Source organism: Crassostrea angulata, unplaced genomic scaffold (assembly GCF_025612915.1).
Source record: "Crassostrea angulata isolate pt1a10 unplaced genomic scaffold, ASM2561291v2 HiC_scaffold_69, whole genome shotgun sequence".
In the NCBI taxonomy this organism is placed as follows: Eukaryota; Metazoa; Mollusca; class Bivalvia; order Ostreida; family Ostreidae; genus Magallana; species Magallana angulata.
Window position 1 is genome coordinate 109,036 of NW_026441624.1, and position 20,532 is coordinate 129,567.

The following is a 20,532-nucleotide window of genomic DNA, read 5'->3' on the forward strand; positions in this document are numbered from 1 at the left end:
GGATTTGTTGTCAGTATTTTCGATTAAGCAAACTCTCTTGAAATATTGTTTTAAATGTTCACACTGAATAGAGGGATTACGGAAAAAAAATTGTACTAAGCTGCATAAATTTTGTGTGTGACCTTTTTGCACTTAACATAGACAATTTCTATAATAGTTACAATTTGATTTGAAATAAAAACATTTCGAATATCAAGAATTTTTTAAGATTAATCCAGTTTGCCTAGATATGTATTCTGGAATATCATTTTGACATAATAAAACATGGGGGCAATGATGTCAAATTTTACATATATGGCTTCAGATGTAAAATTCTCGCAATATTTGGCTTCGAAAATTCGGACATTTGCAATATATAGTTGCACGATTTGATGCTAAAGTCTATCATTCTCTCAAAATTTAGTTTTGTACAAGTCACACAGGACCTATAGAACATGTCACATTTTCAATATAATGAACATAGATCTGCGCAATGGAATCAAGCCGTGAGGAGTGAGATATAATGGACCCTCCTACTTGCATTTGCCAAGCTAAAACCTGATACTTGCATGAACCAATTAAAGCCCGATTCTTGCATTAACAAAGCTAAAACCTGATACTGCATTAAACAAGCTAAAAAATAAAAGTTGCATTTAACAACCTACATGTAAATCCTGATACTTGCATTGACTAAGCAAGTCTGATATTTGCATTAACCCAGCTAAAACCCGATACTTGCCTTAACCATTTAAGCTATGTTTAAAACCCGATATTTGCATTAACCTTGCGGCAGAACTGTAGCTCCAAGGGAGTTTGGGAATTATTAAATAATTGTAGTAATAGATTTTGTTAATATTAAAAAATTCCTGAGGTATTTTACTTCAGTGACTGATTAACAACTTATTTGCCTCAAACATTTTCCTCAACACCCTAACCCTAAAGTGTATTTTGTTCAATTCACGTGAGGATTGCGTCTTGGTTATTTTTAGCTGTAAACAAGCCACCATTATACACGGGGCTGGTGAGGGTGATTAGAAGATATCCAGAGCCAACAAAGGTTATGACATCGAAAGTAAAAATGTTGCCGGGAATATTTTGGTATTAAACTTTTTACATAATATTTTCCTAAATTAGGTTGACAAGTGCAAAACCTGTATATTTTATTATAAAAAATAATAATTATTGTTATTATATTATAATAATAATAAAAAATAATTAATATAAAAAAAAGCTAAAACCTTATACTTGCATAAACAAAGCTAAAACCTGATACTATAAACTAAGCCAAAGCCGTATACAGGCATTAACTAAGCTTAAACCTTATGCTTGCAAAAACCTAGCTAAACACTGATACTTGCATTCGCTAAGCTAAAACCGTATACAGGTATGTACTTGCATTAACAGAGATGGAACCCGACACTTGCATTAACCAAGCTAAAACCTTATACATGCACTTGCATTAATTAAGCTATAACCTGATATTTGCATTAACTAAGCTAAAGCCTTTTACATGTATGTACTTGCATTAACCAAAATAGAACCCAATACTTGCATTAACCAAGCTAAAATCTAATACTTGCTTTAACTAAGCTAAAAACCTTATAATTGCATTAACCAAGCTAAACTCTGGCACTTGCATTAACTATGCTTAAACCTGATACTTGCATTTACCAAGCCATGACGACCAGATGCCAGTAGACTAATTTCAGTGAATCAACAGCAAGTTTTAATGTTGATAGGTCAGCCCTTGAACCACTTACTCCTGACCAGTAGAGTAGCGGTACCAGCACATCTTCAAAAGTTGATGTACTGTTATTCGCTCACCCAATTCTTCATACAGGTAAGATATGTATATCATTTTATAACAAAAACAATTTTCATTCTTTTTTTTTATTTCCCCATATATACATAAAATGATTTTCTGTTTAGATGATACCAATCTGGAAAGAAAATCAAAATCACATTATGAATCTGAGGTATAAATATGGCCAAATACATCTTGGTTCTTTATACATGTACTTTAATACAAAAAATATATATTGTTCTTTTTAATTCATTACAAAAGACACAGGGTCTTTACTTTGTTCTAAAAACTCACAACTTTCAAATTTAAATCCCTAAATCCCTAAATATGTACATCTTTTATCCATATGTATGTTCCTTTAAACTGAGTTCATCTTCAAACTTCTTAGAGTCATTAAGATTCAAAAATGTTTTAATAGGCTTTTCATAAAACACCCAAGTCTGGATGAAACATTTGAGTTGTGTTTAAATAAATCTATTAATGTTGTTAAAGCTGCTTGGTCCGATTTTATATCAAATTTTATGCACGCTTTTAACCAATGGCTATGCTTAGTATATGTACAATAATAGACATTGCAGTAGTTTTACCCGTCAATTATGCCAAATTTCAATGAAGAAAAATATGTACAAAATTTGCTAACAAAACAAACGACATTAAAAGGTACCGCGTTATTTCGCCTCATGTTAAATATCACCCCTGACGACGAGACAGGTATGGTTGTATTACGAATTTGACATCGCTTTAAATAAAGGTCGAAATGATCAGAAAAATTATAAATAAACATGTATACGTTTTGTTCGCTAATATTTCTGAAGTCTGCTTTCTTTACAACCGATGCATAGCATGCGGGTTGAATAACCCCAATCATTCGGGGGACGAAACCAAGCGGTTTCATTTTCTAAACATTCCCGTGATGCATTTTGGTTTGTTTTTTCGTTTGCCCAAAGAGAAATTATTTTTATTTACTTTGAATATTTCTAACTTTGAATGGAGACTGATTCTGCTGGTGTAAATAGGAGAAAGTCCATAACTTTCCAAGATAAATGATTTGTATGGAAAAAATTTTGATACTGTAAAAACAAAAAAATCGGACCAAGCAGCTTTAAATACAATATGGAACAAGTACTTTCTCTAATATGTTCCTAATTTAAAGTAAAACAATTGTTCTTTCCTAATCTACATAGGTATGAAACCCATTGCTATCTCCTAACATAATACCAAGGGTCATTTGATATTTGTTATTCTAGTCTGTTCTATTAAATGTTTTGTTTGTATGTTTTCCAGCATTATCAATGTCAATTGTTTTACTGAAGGCTGCATCTTAAATGCAGTTAGAAATTCTGGATTTATTTTTTTATTTTTCAGGTATAAGGGAGAACATGAAAGAAATGTTATTCCATTTATCTGAGGATAAATATGTGTAATGTACATTGTTACCTTAGATCAGATACTGGCAGGCCCGGGAACCATGTAATTGATTATTTAAGCCTCAAAGATTGACAAATATCTCATTTAAAGAACACTTTTCACATGCAGTCATACCTTGTTGGCCACATCTAATGCATCGTAATCTGGGGCCAGTCTAACATATGCCTTCTTCTCTCCATCAGGCCTGAAATAACGTGTCAGATCAGAAATCATGTGAAATTAAATTATTAAAAGGAGTTGTGATAATAAGAGAACAAGACTGAGGGAATGACTGATGGACAGGTCAAAAACAATTTACCTTGGAATCCTCCACAACTTTTGTTAGCGTAGGTGTTTTATTTACTATTAAGAAGCAAGGTAAATGCATAGGACTAACTCCGACTAAGTTATCTACATGAGGCAAGATTCACTCCCTTAAAGGGGCATGGTCACGATTTCGGTCAAATATTATTTTCTGTTTTTATTATTCATAATGCTTTAGGAATGCATATCTAATGATATATTGAAATTTAAGATTATAAGCAAGATCCAGGGCTCACAATTCTTTGTAATGTAAACAATGCTCATGCCCTGTTTTTGTTTACATAGGTTCAATATACCGGTAAAAAATATTTTTCCAGTTGATTTGTCTATATTCTTATTCATTTTAAGAATATTAAATAAACAGTCCCTAACGATTAACATATTCACTTCAACATTCAAAATGTATTTTGAAAACAAAAGCTTTGTTTACATAGCAAAGAATTGTAAGCTCTGTAACTAGCTAATAACTCACCGAATGACTCTCAAATTTTGGTTGCCTATTAGAAATGCCCTACTGAAGCATTGTAAACATTAAAAGCGGAAAATAATTTTTGATCAAAATCATGACCATGCCCCTTTAACTGAAAGACTTCAAACCTGTTCACACTTACTACAAATAGTCTTATTCACACTTACTATAAATAGTCTTGTTCACACTTACTATAAATAGACTCGTTCACACTGATGATAAATAGACTCGTTCACACTGATGATATAGACTTGTTCACAGTGATGATAAATAGACTCGTTCACAGTGATGATAAATAGACTCGTTCACACTGATGATAAACAGACTCGTTCACAGTGATGATAAATAGAGGACAGATTCCTCACCTGGCCGGTGTGTCGACCTTAGTGACATCATTGTTGTACTCACCTGACCAGTGTGTTGACCTTGGCGACATCAATGTCGTACAGCTTCTTGACGGCCTGTTTGACCTGTGGTTTGTTCGCCCTTTTATCCACGATGAACACCAGAGTGTTGTTGTCTTCAATCTTCTTCATGGCAGACTCTGTAGTTAGGGGGAACTTCACAATGCTAAATCGATCTAATCTGAAAGATGCAAACATTAGAATATCAACCTCATTCAAAAATACACCAGACTTAATTGATCTGGTCCATGACTGACCATGAGATACCAACACTAGAATAAGTTCAAATTTATTGACATAGATCTAATAAGAAAGACATTGTTTGGATTTTTTTAAATTTTAACAGTGCAGATCAGATCTAATGTGACATAGACCAAGAAAGACCAAAAATCTGGTGAAATTACACTAGCCTATATATATCGGATTATAGTGATCAATGACCCATAACACAGTTGGTATTTTCTATAAAAATTTAATTATCAAGAACTAGCTTCGGCTCAGAATTAAAAAGAGCTTCTAAATAAGTAAAACTGCCTTTCATATATTCTTAATCAGTGAGCATACACAGTGTCCATTGGAAGATTGCAGACAAGCCTGCAGGCATGATCATCTAGCGATGAATTCCTGACTGCTTATTGAAGATTCTTAATTACTGAACAACATAATGAAGATAAAAGTGCACTCTTTTATAGGCCGAGATTCAATTTGAAAATGATCTCAAGGGGTCCAGAGGACCCCTCTTAATCATAACTCTGAGTTCAAGCCAATAACAATGAGTTCATATTTTATTCCATAAAGAACATGAATATCAGACACGATACATTTATGTTGACCAAAAATTTGACCATACTAATAGGCAGGCTATGCCGTCACTGGTACTGTCACTGGTACTCTTTCCAGTTTTCTCCTCTATCATTTAATTCACATTCTGGATCAGCGTTCCTTTCAGCATGAACCATTTGTTGTAATTAATGTCAGATTAAATGCCACTTATCTACTCTTTCATAAACCCCTGCTTAATCTATCATGGTTCGAGAATAATTTTACTTGTTTTATTCCGTGGCATCGTGATCGACATCAATTTCCCCGCCCTGATGTCATGTTTTAATGAATCTCATTGGTTAATCACCAAGTGCTGACCAATGAGATTGGGGCTTTTGTAGTGGTTTTTTTTTATTTGAAACATTTCAAGCATCTATTTTGTGAATTAAAAAAGGATCAATCGATGTTCTAGAATTTCTTAACAAAAAAAGTGTATACATGAGCTTTTCTCAGTTTATCGCATCCTTTGGGATGCACATATAATGAAATCATTTTAATAAGGATGTACGTCAAAATGAATCACTATATAGACACAAAGATTTAATTACAAAAAAAACTTTATACTATTGTTTAATGCATAAATAAGGTTGCAAGCTCAATTCCCATTTTTGTTTTATCGTGCGAGTTCCATATCCTTCCTTCATGCCATACTGGCTAAATCAAAAGACTTTGTGGCATGCTGATGAATTTTCAAATACTGGTAATATCAATGTCAAAATTTTAACATGTTGTAACTTACAAGTCAACCACTCACATTCATTTTTCACATCACAAGTTTCAACATTTTCATATGATGAAATGTTTCCAGTGATATGTAAACTTGAATTATTTAAGAATCGGTATACCCTCACATCAAAAGTTTACAATTTGCGCCCTACAATAACACACAGATCTGCTAACTCCATCTCTTCTACTTACTTGCACACTCTGGAGACGCTCTTCTTAGGGTATTTTGGAGCCCTGGGGAGGGACAGGGTCTTGGGTCTCCTGAAGTGAACTGAGGGCCTGAATTTCTTGTTCCTCTTGCTGTGGACTCCACGGAGCACTGCTTTCTTGGCCTTCACTGCCTTCTCTGCTGCCTTTGGGGGCTTTGCCTTGGAGTCTTTCTTTCCTCCACCCTCCTTCTTGGCGGCAGGCTTGGCTGCTGGGGCTTCTATAACACATAAATAATGATGTCAACATGCTTCATGTAGTTTTCTTTATAAGTGCACATAACATTACACAAAAAAATCTTTGCTCATAGCGCACATTATACCGATTGCAGCAAGAGGCGGGGAAAGCCTGCCTTGCGAAGTGATGATTAATGGTAACACATATATCAGTGAAAACAGAGAGTTGAATCAGGGGTACTATGGGCTAAAATATTTTCTTCCAGCACTGGGCATCGCCATATTGGCCGCTATTTTGTTTTCAAATGGTTACTTCGATCATTGATTGACTGGTACATATCAATTTTGCCTCTTAACTCGATTAAAAACTTTCCAAAGTTTTAATTGAAGATAATTCAAATTAAAAGAAATTAAAGTGAAAACCAGATAAGTTTAAATAGTGCTCAAATCAAGAAACAGGACTAGTCCTACGTATGTCTTATAAAATCATCAGCCGGAAAATCAAAACATTAACATCAAGGATCCGATCTTTTAGATACTGAAAAAAGTATTCAATTTTATTACTGGTAGTCAACATACAAGTTAAATTAATAAACTATGAAAGAAATAATATTGGAATCATGCAACTCTATTTGGATATTTACAAATACAAAACTTGGACTTTTACGTATGAAAAATGACATCATACTTGACACTGAGCACACATCGTTTAGTTTAATTTTGACTAATAATTTGAGTTGGCAAACAGGTGGATCCTATAATGTGCATTTCGAATAAATTGTTCCACAATACACAAACTGCACTGTGTTAATTCTGCGCTCTGTCCAACGGTCATACCGTTAAGGTTTTCATATTATATATGTGTCAATGAAAGCTTTTAAAACCCAATTAACACCGGCTTCATTGTAATCATAAAAAAAAATTGTGAAACTCGATAAAGACTATTCATTTTTTACATCCTTTAAAACTCGTTGAATGAAAAAAAAAACACCACGGAATCAAAGAATGTGTCATTTAAAAAGTTGTAATCTAAATTTTCCTTCCTATGTACATGGTATAAAAAAAATACTGATGTTTAATTTAACTTCTTCGTTACAATTCAATTAACTCAATATCCTTTGTTTTAGCCGCTTTGAGAAGTGTTCTTCCCATTAAAAATATAACATATGTTAGGATCAAATGTCTTTGTATCAAATGGCATATGTTGGAATTCAAATATATTCATTTTTGAAGATTTTTATGACCATACTTTCTGATCCCTTCTTCTTGGGAGCCATGTTAATTCTGAAAAGAACGATTCGTGCGCAGCACGTGTTGAGTTTCCGTCTGTGTTATTTTTAGTGGTGATTCTGGACACTCATTCTGTTAAGCTTTCAAGTGACTTGATATTTTTCCTAGTACCTCGTACGTTGGAATTTCGTCACATTTTTATTTAAACAAAAGTCCATGTTGGCTATCTCGAATGTTTAAATTTATTGATGTATTTTCTTTCAGAACATATAAAAATCGACATGATTTTTCTGTTGAAGAGATTTTACAGAATCAACGACTGAGTTGATTAAAGGTGGCGTTCCTAGCTGCAACTTCCGGTGAAATAGTTGAGTGGAACATGTTGAATACGATTTGATGATGAGACAATAAACGGATTGCCGGAGGAGGTTTATACATAATTCCAGGCGTCATAAATTTTAAGCCATGTAAAAAGATTGAGATATATTTAGTTATTTGTGATATACTTCATGTGAGTGGTTTTATTCTATTCTGTTACAACAAAATTTTCTTTTAGTGATTTCTTTACATTAAGTACAATCTCTAGAGTTAGCTTTAAGGCATCAATTAGCTCTTAAGTTTTATTAAGGTTATTTTTAACCTGTTAAAAATAAATTTTGAATTAATGTTTACATTTAGATATATTTTGCTATTTTAAATGCCTTCCTTTCCATGTACCCTTTTTAGGAGTCGAGCAAAACATTAAATACAGTGAATATTGCAATATTTAGGATCTACATATCTAGGTTGACAAAGCCTTCTCCCTCAATGATTCTTTCATATGTATCATGAATTTTATTTCCAGACATTCAGCTATCACTGAAAGATGTCAGCGGGAAGAACAATTCTTACAAACAACGTGGCCAAAGACAGGATGATTACAAAATTTCCACAGGTGAGTGGTCAATTCATACTTTTCAATATATGAAGCATTCCAATCATTCCTGGATTTTTTATTGTTTTTTTTTAAATTTATTGTGAATTCTACAAAAGCAGGCTTTACATTCTATAGCTGATTTTTACGCTTGCCTATCAAACCAATTGTTTTATGTTTGACAGCCAGTGATTGGGAAGGACCTGCGCCACGCGCCATAGTCGCATTTAAGAGAAAAATGGCGCATTAGATCAATTACTCTACGCGCCGAAGTGCGCATTCAAATTTCTCATCGGTTATAAAAGTTTTAGCGATGTCCGCTGGAAATTTACTCTGTACGACTTAGCTAATCGTCTTTTAATACATTTGTTTTAAAACATCAAATTTCATTGGTCGTGTTTGGTAAAACAGAAATAAACAACCAATAAAAACGTTTCCACTCTTTTATGCGTGGTAGATTATTCCTGAATTTCCTCCGAAAGAGAACTTGAAGTCGCCCAATATTCCGAGTTCTCAATTATGTAAACTAACCCCAAATGCAGTAAAATGATGATTATCTAATTGAAAAGACGTTTTCACAGCCTCAATTAATCCCTGTTGTGATTATTAAAACTCACGACTGTCTTACCATGCTTATCGTTACTGTAGGGGTTATAAATACGGGTGATGCAACCACACTGCATTGAAAATTACAACCGATGTTTATTTATTTAAGTGTCGATACTACAATTAGTTGTAACTTGTAATTATTTAATAACTCGCAAAATTAATGTTTAAATAATAAGAAAAACCGTTCCCTACAGTTATCTTCAAAGTTTGAAAGATTCTCTACATAACGGTAATAATTGGGTCAAAGGGTTTGACTAATACCTCCAAAAAACACAGAAGTACAGAGACTGATTTTATTTATCATTAAGCAAACACCATAACAAAAATTGCATCAGTGAAATGTATAAACACATCAAATAAATGAAATTTAACCAGTTCGTTAAGTTTTTAAATTTTATAGAAGTTGTTTGCTCTAGGTCGGTCCTTGATAATTTCAATTTTACAAAATGGCCCCAATGAATAAATAGATGGCCCTTTCATTATGAAAATGGCCCATTAAAATCAATAACTGTGGGGCCATAGTCCCATTGACATTTTTGGCCTTCCCAATCACTGGACAGCGGTGTGTTACTAAGAGCAGTAAAGAATCACTGAACTGTTTATGAGATAGATCTGTTCTTGTTTTGTGATTTTAATAGAATGATTTGATTTGTATTGATTGCTGTTAAACAAGATCAAATGTTACTACTTTAGGCATTTCATCCAGATGCGACACCATATCAGAAAATGAATTTTCACCCAAAAGTGAGACAGGCTTGTGGAGAAAATCGAACAGGGCGTGTGGGGTAGGTACAACAAAAATAGTATGTATGTGGTAATGATAGGTATATGGCATTTATACTAGCTCTGGCTTGTGGGTTATAACCCTTTAGCTTGATCGGTAAAGTTCTAGATGTGCGTGCCAGATGATGTGGGTTCACACCCCAGAAGAGGCAATATTTTTTTTCTGTTAGATATGGCACCCACGTTGGGTCTACAGGATTTTCCAGGAAATACTGGTGCTTGGAATTACCAGTGGGAAATACTAGTACTTCCTATTCCGGGAAATACTGCTGATTTTCTTTAAACTGGGAAGTACTGGGAAATACAAATCTAATTTTTCATTTCTTGGATTTAATCAATGTAAAAAATTGTTTAGGAAATAATATATAAACAGTAAGCATACAGACACAATTCAGCAAATCAGTACAGTTAGAACATGAGCATTCTCTGATGTGTGCGACAGATTGTCTCTAGTACTTTCCTCCATAGGTTTTCGTACTCTTGATGAGTCCAGGACGACTCTTTCCTTTAAGTGGGACAATGTGGGAGAGTCAAGTATATGCCATTCCCACTACATGTAGCTCTGGCTAGTGGGTTAACCCTTTAGCTTGATTGTTAGAGTGCTGGATGTACATGCCTAGGTTTAGATCACAATAGAGGCAACATTTGTCTCTGTAACACATAGAAAATAGCACTAGTGTTGTGTATCTCAAAAAATGTTGAGGATTTGCTATTATAAAAAAAATAGGGAAGTTGGTGCTAAAAGGATAGATGAGGTAAAAAATGAGACCTTTGGCAAATAGTTGCAGCAAGTTCAGATTCTGCCTGCAGCAAATTTATTTTTTGTTTCTACTGCTCCTTCTTTATGTATTTGAAAAGTTAAAAGAAAGACTTTATTTTTTTATCATTGTCACACAATATTACTTTTTTATGACATTCTTTTGTAAATCTATTTAACAAAACCAACTAATATAGTAAACCATATGTTACTTTTAGGTTGAAAATTTGTAAAGCTGTCTTGGTTGGAGATGTCTCTGTTGGGAAAACAAGCTTAGTTAACAGGTGATGATTTAAATCATTAAAACAAGCTTAATTAACAGGTGATAATTTAAATCATTAACACCATCTTAGTTAACAGGTGACGATTTAATCACTAAAACATGCTTATTCAATAACTAATTAACCCAACAAGCTCTAAAAGAAGGATAGTAGGAACATAATCAAGCATCATCTCTATTCAAAGATGTCCATAATTATAGAGTTAGTTTCAGTACCATAAGTACAAACTGTGAGAAAATTACCCAGTTGAGTTTTGATACTGACTGATTGACAAATCAAGCTTATGGTTGGATTGAACAGATTCTGCCATGATGTCTTTGATCGGGACTACAAGGCAACCATAGGCGTGGACTTTGAAGTGGAGAAGTTCTCTGTGCTGTCTGTACCGTTCACTCTCCAAATGTAAGTGTAAAGCAATTCTCCAAATGTAAGTGTAAAGTGATTCTCCAAATGTAGTTGTAAAGTGATTCTCCAAATGTAAGTGTAAAGTGAATGTTCAAATGAAAGTGTAAAGTGACAAATGTAAGTGTAAGGCATCTCTCCAAATGTAAAAGTAAAGCCAGTCTACAAATGTAAGTGTAAAGTGAATGTTCAAATGTAAGTTAAAAGTGATTTTCCAAATGTAAGTGTTAAGAGATTCTGCAAATGTAAGTAAAGGGATTCTATCCACAGTCATTCTAAAAGTATAATGGCTTACACATTACAGGGATTCAGTAAAAAGCATGAAGAAATTTTCAGTGATGATTAAGTTTCTTAACTGTCAAGTAAGAAGTTTGTAATATGCTTCTTTTTATGTTCGCCTTGGCATTACAAAGATTTTTTTCATTTTGATTTCAGCTGGGACACAGCAGGGCAGGAAAGGTTTAAATGTATTGCTGCTTCCTACTACAGAGGAACCAATGGTAAGATACTTTGCATGTAAATACATGCATGCTCTCTAAATGTTACCAATGGTAAGATACTTTTTTAAAACATATAACCAATTGTAAAATACCTTATATGTACATCTAAACATGCAAACTTTCTAAATGTAACCAATGGTAAAATACTTTACATGTAAACACATGCATGCTCTCAAAATGCTACCAATGGTAAGATACTCCTTTACATATCACCAATTGTAAGATATCTTACATGTACATCTAAACATGCATGCCCTCTAAATGTAACCAGTGGTAAGATACTTTACATGTAAATACATGCATGCTCTCTAAATGTTACAAATGGTTAGATACTTCTTTACATATCACCAATTGTAAGATATCTTGCATGTACATCTAAACATGCATGCTCTCTAAATGTTACCAATGGTAAGATACTTTACATGTAAATACATGCATGATCTCTTAATGTTACAAATGGTTAGATACTTCTTTACATATCACCAATTGTAAGATACTTTACATGTAAATACATGCATGATCTCTTAATGTTACAAATGGTTAGATACTTCTTTACATATCACCAATTGTAAGATATCTTACATGTACATCTAAACATGAATGCTCTCTTAATTTACCCAATGGTAAGGTACTTCTTTACTGATAACCAATTGTAAGATATCTTACATGTACATCTAAACATGCATGATCTCTAAATTTAACCAATGATAAGATACTTCTGTACACATTACCAATTATAAGATACATTACATTTAAACATGCATTCTTTCTGAATGTAACCAATGATTAGATACTTCTCTACAGATTACCAATTGTAAGATACCTTACATCTAAAAATGCATGCTCTCTAAATGTAACCAATGGTTATATACTTCTCTACAGATAACCAGATGTGAGATACATTTCATATAAATACAGAACACCTCTTTGTATGTATCCAATGGAAGAAAGTTACATGTAAATACAATGAACATGGCAGTTCTTGAAATGTAATCAGTTGAAAGATACTTTACATATAGTGCATAACAGCTCTCTATACATGTATCCAATTGTTAGATAATCTACAGGTAGTACATGTCAGCTCTCTAAATGCAACAAGTAGTTTGATACATGTAGTTTATATATAGTCTATGACAGCTCTCTACATGTAATCAATTATTGGATACTTTACATGTAGTACATGTCAGCTCTCTAAATGTAACCAGTGGTTAGATAGCTCACTTAAAAACACTATATTTCTCCATATACCAGTACCAAATGGAAAGATACATTACATGTAGAACATTGAAACCAATAAATAGATATATCACATTAACAACCATGTAACCAGCCTTTATTAGGGTCCATAACAATGTGAAATGACTCATTGATTACAAAACCAGTGTTTGATTCATTGTTTGATCAAAGTTGCTGCACTTAGGACAATTTGTTTACACACCTGAGTGCATTATTCTTTCAGTTGTGATGGTAGTTTTTGACTTGAGTGATGAGCGGTCTTTATCAAATGCCTCACGCTGGATGGCCGATGCCTGCGAGAATGCAGACGAACCTGTTAAATTTCTGGTCGGAACCAAAAAGGATAAACTGGTCGGTATACTGGTTGCTTTGTTCAATTTACAGAAGTTGATGGTTGTAAATATCAAGTAATTTAACCCCAGCATACAAAGTTTGTCTGTTCCCTACCTGTAAATTTCTGGAATTGCAGGTGTAGCTCATACAGTCATGTAAAAAGGGTATACTGTAATTACTGGAATGTGTCTTTGTAGTATTATTGGAAATTATTTCTTTATAGCTATATTGCAAACAACCTTGGTAAGAGTATTTTATCTACTTATTAACTTTCTAATGAAGAAGCATTGGAAATTCCTATTTTTGGGAGTTGATTTCAATCAACTCTCCTATGCAGTTACTCAGACAAACCAAAAGTGAAACAGTGTTTGGACCTCAGCACAAATCATCGCTGCTGACAAGACTTAGTTCTTGAAAATGATTGATGAATTCGTTGTAATGTATGCTAAAGCCTTGTTTTTCAAGGAAACTTATTTATAAATACCTTGAAAATAGTCAGATTTTAAATGGTACGAACAATTTAAATATTTTTTGTAGTCGTATGTTTTCCTACGCCAGAGTTCAATACAGTCTCGTTCAACTGGACGATCGGCTGTCTCCGTAAATGCTTGTCGGAGATTTACAGTGTCAGCCGTAAATTTGAGAAATATTTTGTATTACTGATACATAGTTTGATTGAATTAATTTTACTCTAAATATTATTTAACATGATTCATATGGGGGTTCTCGACATTCTTGTCGAAAAAGTCCAAAAATTCATATTATAAAAATGTGCGTAATTCAAATACAAATTAGAAACTACATGTACTTGTCATGCAAAATAACATATCATTGATTTAAAGATACAGTAAACAAACATTGACAAAATCAACTCCCGTCAGTTCTTCAGTATTTAAATACAAAAAGTTTGCTTTTGGCTTGCATAGCATGATCTCATCCAAAGGTAATCTGGGCAAGTTCAGTTCAGTTGACAAAATCGTATAATTCCTGTCTTGGCCATATTTTGTACATGTAATGGAAAAAGATTGCTAGCTTATGGACAAACAACACATGTCTTCCATTATTTTCTGATTTTTTTCTATCTCAGCTATGGGAAGATTTCCACCAAGTAATACACAGGGGCCAAGCCCATTTTAACATTAATTTCAATGTAACCATACATTGAAATTAATGTTAAAATGGGCTTGGCCCCTGTGAAGTAATCTTGTAATTATGTATCATTTTATGTGATGCTTTTCTATTTGGATATATAGTTTCAATTGAAAATATATACTTTAACTTTATTTACATACAATAAAAAACATAGTAAACTTGTAAATTACCTATTTATTGATTTTTGTATTTTGCCAATTTTCTACTTTCTTTAGTCCCCAGCTGCTTATGAGAATGTAGAAAGGAGGGCAGCTGAAGTGGCAAGGACCCTGGGAGCTGAGTACTGGGCAGTGTCCTCTAAATCAGGTAGGTCAACTCCAGCCACCCTCAGTACTGATCTCTCAAAGTAGGTCAACTCCAGCCACCCTCAATATTGATCTCTCAAAGTAGGTCAACTCCAGCCACCCTCAGTATTGATCTCTCAAAGTAGGTCAACTCAAGCCACCCTCAGTACTGATCTCTCAAAGTAGGTCAACTCCAGCCACCCTCAATATTGATCTCTCAAAGTAGGTCAACTCCAGCCACCCTCAGTATTGATCTCTCGAAGTAGGTCAACTCCAGCCACCCTCAGTACTGATCTTTCAAAGTAGGTCAACTCCAGCCACCCTCATTATTGATCTCTCGAAGTAGGTCAACTCAAGCCATCCTCGGTACTGATCTCTCAAAGTAGGTCAACTCAAGCCACCCTCAGTACTGATCTCTCAAAGTAGGTCAACACCAGCCACCCTTAGTACTGATCTCTCAAAGTTGGTCAACTCAGCCACCCTTAGTAATGATCTTTCAAAGTAGGTCAACTCCAGACACCCTCAATACTGATCTCTCAAAGTTGGTTAACTCAAGCCACCGTCAGCACTGATCTCCCAAACTAGGTCAGTTGAAGCCACCCTCAGTATATATAACAACATCTCAAAGAAATTCCGTTCCAGCCACCCATAGTATTGACCCCAATCATGACAAATGTGCCATACAGTTTACTGAAAACAATTTTTAGAACTGTGTTACTAATGGTGACCGTTAGATCAAAAGAATTAGATAAACTTTGGCTTTGCTTCAGTCGGCTCCTATAATGGCATGGATCTATTGGTTCCTCAACCTTACTGTAGTAATATAAACCGCATCATATCATCGCTTTATGCTTGAATTGTGTCCTCTTATTTGTTTACAGGAGAGAATGTGAATGACTATTTTTTTCGAGTTGTATGTTTGACATTTGAGGCAGCTGTGCTCAGAGAGCTAGAGTCCAGTCCAACACAGACAAAACATATTGGAAATGACTTAATTAGTAAGTGTTGTTGGTATGCATTTTAATCAGTAATTAAGTATTGATGGATATGATTTAATCAGTAATTATCATTGGAAATGTTTTAATCAGTAATTATTATTGGTAATATTTAATCAGTAATTATTATTGGAAATGTTTTAATCAGTAATTATTATTGGTAATATTTAATCAGTAACTATTATTGGTAATATTTAATCAGTAAGTATTATCTGAAATGATTTAATTGATAAGCACTATTGGAAAGGATTTATTTTGTAAGTATTACTGAAAACAACTTAAAAGTAAATATTTTTGAAAATGATATAAATTGTAATTATTACTGGAAATGACTTCATCAATCAGTCAATTCAATTTATTCTCTCAAACCATTATCATACAATGGTACATGAGGTACAATAACATATTTACATTAAATTATGATGTCAAGGGTCTAATAAATTATATATAAATTATAATACAACATAGTATTACAATCAGTAAGTATGATTGGAAACAATTTGATTAGTATGAATTACTAGAAGGGATTGAATCAGTATGTGTTTCTGGAAATGATTTACAGAAACAAATATTTGAAAGTATGTCTGGAAATAATCTGTTCTGTAACCATTACCCATGGTGCAATTTTTTTAGAACATGTAATTTTGTAAATCAGGATTAGGCATATTAGAATAAAAAAAAGGTTCAGGGCCCTCTTTATTGCTTTTGAAATTACACTTCAATATATATTTAAGATAATATGACAATGTGAGTCTGGCGAGTCACTGAAGTGATCCATGAACAAGACTATACACTGATAATCACTTTTTTCTTTTTCTACCCTTTTCTTCATTCTTTCAGAAATGGAGAAAAATGACTTATATGAAGAAAAAAGGAAAAAGTCTATAAAATGCTGCAATGCTTAGCCAAGTGATCCCACCATTTTGTTCCTGTAGTCCAGCTAACAAGACTCTTGTGATATTGTTAAATGATGACTGTTTCCTTGACTACAGCACATTGATTCATTCCCACACATTACTGTACAAAACGAAACATAGATACGTTTTGTTCTTCCATTGATGTCACAATACACCACAGAAACCCTGGTAGATGTGTATTGATATGTATGCAGACAGATACAGATTAACACGTTACACCTATGGTGTATTAGTATACACAAGATTCAAATTCTGGGTTAGAGTTTGATATGCTTTGTTTTGATTGAATCTCAGGCACATTGTGTACCTGTTCAATACTAAGGAACAATTTATTTTGTTATGTAAAAGCCGATTTGTTGATATGTTAAATGATATGTGTTTATCACAGAAGATGTAAATCATGTAATACACAATTATTGTACATTGTAAATTGTATAAGAAGTTTTTGAATGTATCAACAGTTGATGTAATTGTTCATATCATTTTTGAACAGTTTACTGGTATTTATTTTTTAGGTCACCTGAGTAAACTCAGGTGACCTATTGCTATCTGTTTTCGTTCGTCGTCGTGCGTTAACAATTTACATTTTTAACTTCTTCTTAAAAACTACAAGGCTGATTGTTACCATTTTTGTTGTGAGGCATCTCTATGGTAAGAGGAATCTAAATTATGAAATCCATGGCTCTACCACCCCTGGGGCGCCACATGTGGGGCCAAATATGCAAAAAAAAGCCAAATTTTCAAAAATCTTCTTCTCTACTCCCACACATGTGAGGAAAATACTGGCTGCATAGTTATGATGTCCATGAAGCCCTCTACCAAAATTGTGAAATTCATGGCCCCTGGATCAGGGCTTCTGGCTCTAGGGTGGGGCCAATATGGCCATATTGTTAAAATGTATTAAATCTTAGAAAATCTTCTCTACTCCCATATATATTTGTTAAAAACTAAATGGATGATTATGATGTCCAAGAAGCCCTCTACCAAAATTGTGAAATTCATGGCCCCTGGATCAGGGCTTCTGGCTCTAGGGTGGGGCCAATATGGCCATATTGTTAAAATGTATTAAATCTTAGAAAATCTTCTCTACTCCCATATATATTTGTTAAAAACTAAATGGATGATTATGATGTCCAAGAAGCCCTCTACCAAAATTGTGAAATTCATGACCCCTGTGTCAGGGGTTCAGGCTCTAGGGTGGGGCCAATATGGCCATATTGTTAAAATGTATTAAATCTTAGAAAATCTTCTCTACTCACATATATATTTGTTAAAAACTAAATGGATGATTATGATGTCCAAGAAGCCCTCTACCAAAATTGTGAAATTCATGACCCCTGTGTCAGGGGTTCAGGCTCTAGGGTGGGGCCAATATGGCCATATTGTTAAAATGTATTAAATCTTAGAAAATCTTCTCTACTCCCATATATACTTGTTAAAAACTAAATGCATGATTATGATGTCCAAGAAGCCCTCTACCAAAATTGTGAAATTCATGACCCCTGTGTCAGGGGTTCAGGCTCTAGGGTGGGGCCAATATGGCCATATACCGGTAGTAAGAATGTAATATTAAATCTTACAAAATCTTTTTCTCTACTCCCATGTATATTTGTTAAAAACTAAATGCATGATTATAATGTCCATGAAACTTTCAACCAAAATTGTGAAATTCATGGCCCCTGTGTCAGGGGTTCGGACCTTAGGGTGGGGCCAGTATGGCCATATAGTAAAAATGTATTAAATCTTAAAAAATCTTTTTCTTTACTCTCACACATGTGGGCAAAAAACTGAATACATTGTTATGATGTCCACTAAATCATCTACCAAAATTGTGAAATTCATGGCCCCTGGGTCAGGGGTTCAGGACTTGGGGGAGGGGGGCAATAGTGTTAATGCATATACCGGTAATGTTTAAAAATCTTCTTCTCTTTTCTCACACATCTTTATGAAAAACTGTCTTCATAATTATGTTTACCAGGAAGTCCTCTACAAAAAAATTTTAATTTCATGTCCCCTGTAGTATGGGTTTTGACTCTAGGGCAGGGCCAAAATGGATGTATAGGTGTTAATGCATATAATGTTTAAAAAATATTTTCTATACTCCCACACACCTGAAAGGAAAACTGAGTTCATGATTTTGTAAACCAGATCTTTAAGTTTTTCACCAAAATTATAGGTTTCATAGTTCGTTTTGAAAGATTTCAGGCAGGGAGGTGCTCGTTATTACAGATTTATATTTTTTCTACTCCAGAATGAAAACTAATTAAATGCATATATGAGACTCCTCGACAAGTTTGTTATGGGTTATATGCTACTCAGGTGACCGTTAAGGCCAATTGGCCTCTTGTCTCCACCATGCAATGGGTAGACATATGTTATCCATTTCTTTTGATTTTAGAAATACAAACCTACAGCAAAAATGTCATTTATTTACTGCTATTTTTCAAAAGTTACAGTGTATTTAAAATCGAGACAACTCTTTGGTAAGACTATGGTGTGGTGTTGGAGCCCGATCTGATTTGAGGCTCGGAAGGAAATGACCTGGTTAGACGTTAGACCTGATATTTATTTTTGTGTTTTTGAAATAAGTTTTCTGCTTTTAGATAGAAGGGTACAAAGCTACTGAGATTCATTAATCTTTTTGTGATTTGGATTTGAGTGCTTGATCTGATATTAATAAATGGTGTCAGATCTCTGATGCAGTTATTGCCTATAGAATATCTACAGCCGTCCATTTTACCCCATATCAGATTGTTTATTGATGGTTCTGATATTAGATTGGTGCATATTATTCTGATTTATTATAACTGATATTTTGTACTTGTTTTTTTTAAGGTTGTGAAATATGGGAAATGATTTAAAAATCAGCTACTAAATTTCAAATGATATAATGTTTTAAAAAATCTCTTTCTTGTTAGAAAAATAATCTGGTTTCTAATTATCTTATAAAGTTTTATATACATGCTATTGTTCCAGTTTTTTTTTAGAGTTTTCAGAGTTTCATCTCTGAGGTGAAGTACATGTATTTAATACTATTCTAAGGACTACATGTCCATGTATTGGTGCTATACAGTTTATTTTTGCCCATGGTCTGTTAATCACTTTTAAAATTTAATAAAACATGTACTTTCTCATTTAAATTATATTTTGATAAGTATGTTATATTTAGTATTTTATAGGGTTGTGAAGTTTCTTATGCACCAAAAAAAGTCCTTTTCAGGTTGTGGTGTGTTTAAGAAGGTCGTAACATTCATTAAACATTGTTTATGATTTATTTTTACAGCACTTTTACACACTATGCATTTAAGTAATTTGATCTGTGCATGTTTCTTATGCAGTTCAACATTTTTTCATGTAAATTTTTTGAACTGCACAATGGCTAGTCAACTTGGATTTGCTTACATGTATTAAATTGAATTAAAACAAAATAATAATTGTATTTTGAGTATCTTTTTTTGTTTTGGACATCTACTATTGTATTAGTTAAATATTACAGCCAAACGCTAACAAACTGATATATTTCTGTAGGTTTATTTGATTATGTGTAAAAACTGTTACTTTTATTCTGTCCATCTAAAAGTAGACCATCCACTTATCACTAGAGGGGTTTGACCCTAGGGTCAGATGTACAACAATCTCTGAGATGAAGGACCTCAACTCAACCCATAAGTATGCTTATTGTCCTACAGTGTCAACCAAAACCATTAGCTGGTTATTGTCCTACAGTGTCAACCAAAACCATTAGCTGGTTTAATGTCAAATAGTGTCAACCAAAACTAATAGCTGGTTTATTTTCCTACAGTTTCGACCAAAACCATTAGC

General features: G+C 33.6%; 2 protein-coding genes across 3 annotated transcripts; one reads left to right on the forward strand and one right to left on the reverse strand.

Moving 5' to 3' along the window:
- Positions 1–1,853: 1,853 nt before the first annotated feature.
- Positions 1,854–7,699, reverse strand: LOC128168925 (60S ribosomal protein L23a-like). Its single transcript, XM_052835090.1, has 5 exons — positions 7,568–7,699; positions 6,128–6,362; positions 4,392–4,568; positions 3,326–3,395; positions 1,854–1,919 (listed from the first exon to the last, which is right to left on the reverse strand). Exons 1-5 carry the CDS (start codon positions 7,593–7,595, stop codon positions 1,905–1,907), a joined length of 525 nt encoding a protein of 174 aa, XP_052691050.1. The 5' UTR covers positions 7,596–7,699; the 3' UTR covers positions 1,854–1,904.
- Positions 7,700–7,787: 88 nt separating this feature from the next.
- Positions 7,788–20,149, forward strand: LOC128168924 (ras-related protein Rab-34-like). 2 transcript variants are annotated; one of them, XM_052835088.1, is made up of 10 exons: positions 7,788–8,059; positions 8,393–8,482; positions 9,764–9,855; positions 10,829–10,894; positions 11,192–11,293; positions 11,729–11,793; positions 13,253–13,380; positions 14,730–14,820; positions 15,680–15,796; positions 16,634–20,149. In XM_052835088.1, the coding sequence occupies exons 2-10, from the start codon at positions 8,414–8,416 to the stop codon at positions 16,696–16,698; spliced, it is 795 nt and encodes a 264-aa protein (XP_052691048.1). In that variant the 5' UTR covers positions 7,788–8,059; positions 8,393–8,413; the 3' UTR covers positions 16,699–20,149. The 2 variants fall into 2 exon arrangements, with proteins under 2 accessions (XP_052691048.1, XP_052691049.1); XM_052835089.1 differs by having other exon boundaries at positions 7,788–8,015.
- The last annotated feature ends 383 nt before the right edge of the window (positions 20,150–20,532 follow it).

Excerpts from the sequence above, each read along its gene's own strand:
- LOC128168925 (XM_052835090.1), bottom strand. The coding sequence starts at position 7,595 with ATGGCTCCCAAGAAGAAGGGATCAGAAA. Across the intron at positions 6,363-7,567 it reads CAAGAAGAAGGGATCAGAAA|AAGCCCCAGCAGCCAAGCCT; the intron begins GTATGGTCATAA and ends TATGTGTTATAG. Across the intron at positions 4,569-6,127 it reads AGCGTCTCCAGAGTGTGCAA|ATTAGATCGATTTAGCATTG; the intron begins GTAAGTAGAAGA and ends TGCATCTTTCAG.
- LOC128168924 (XM_052835088.1), top strand. The coding sequence starts at position 8,414 with ATGTCAGCGGGAAGAACAATTCTTACAAACAACGTGGCCAAAGACAGG. Across the intron at positions 11,294-11,728 it reads GTACCGTTCACTCTCCAAAT|CTGGGACACAGCAGGGCAGG; the intron begins GTAAGTGTAAAG and ends TTTTGATTTCAG. Across the intron at positions 15,797-16,633 it reads TATTGGAAATGACTTAATTA|AAATGGAGAAAAATGACTTA; the intron begins GTAAGTGTTGTT and ends TCATTCTTTCAG.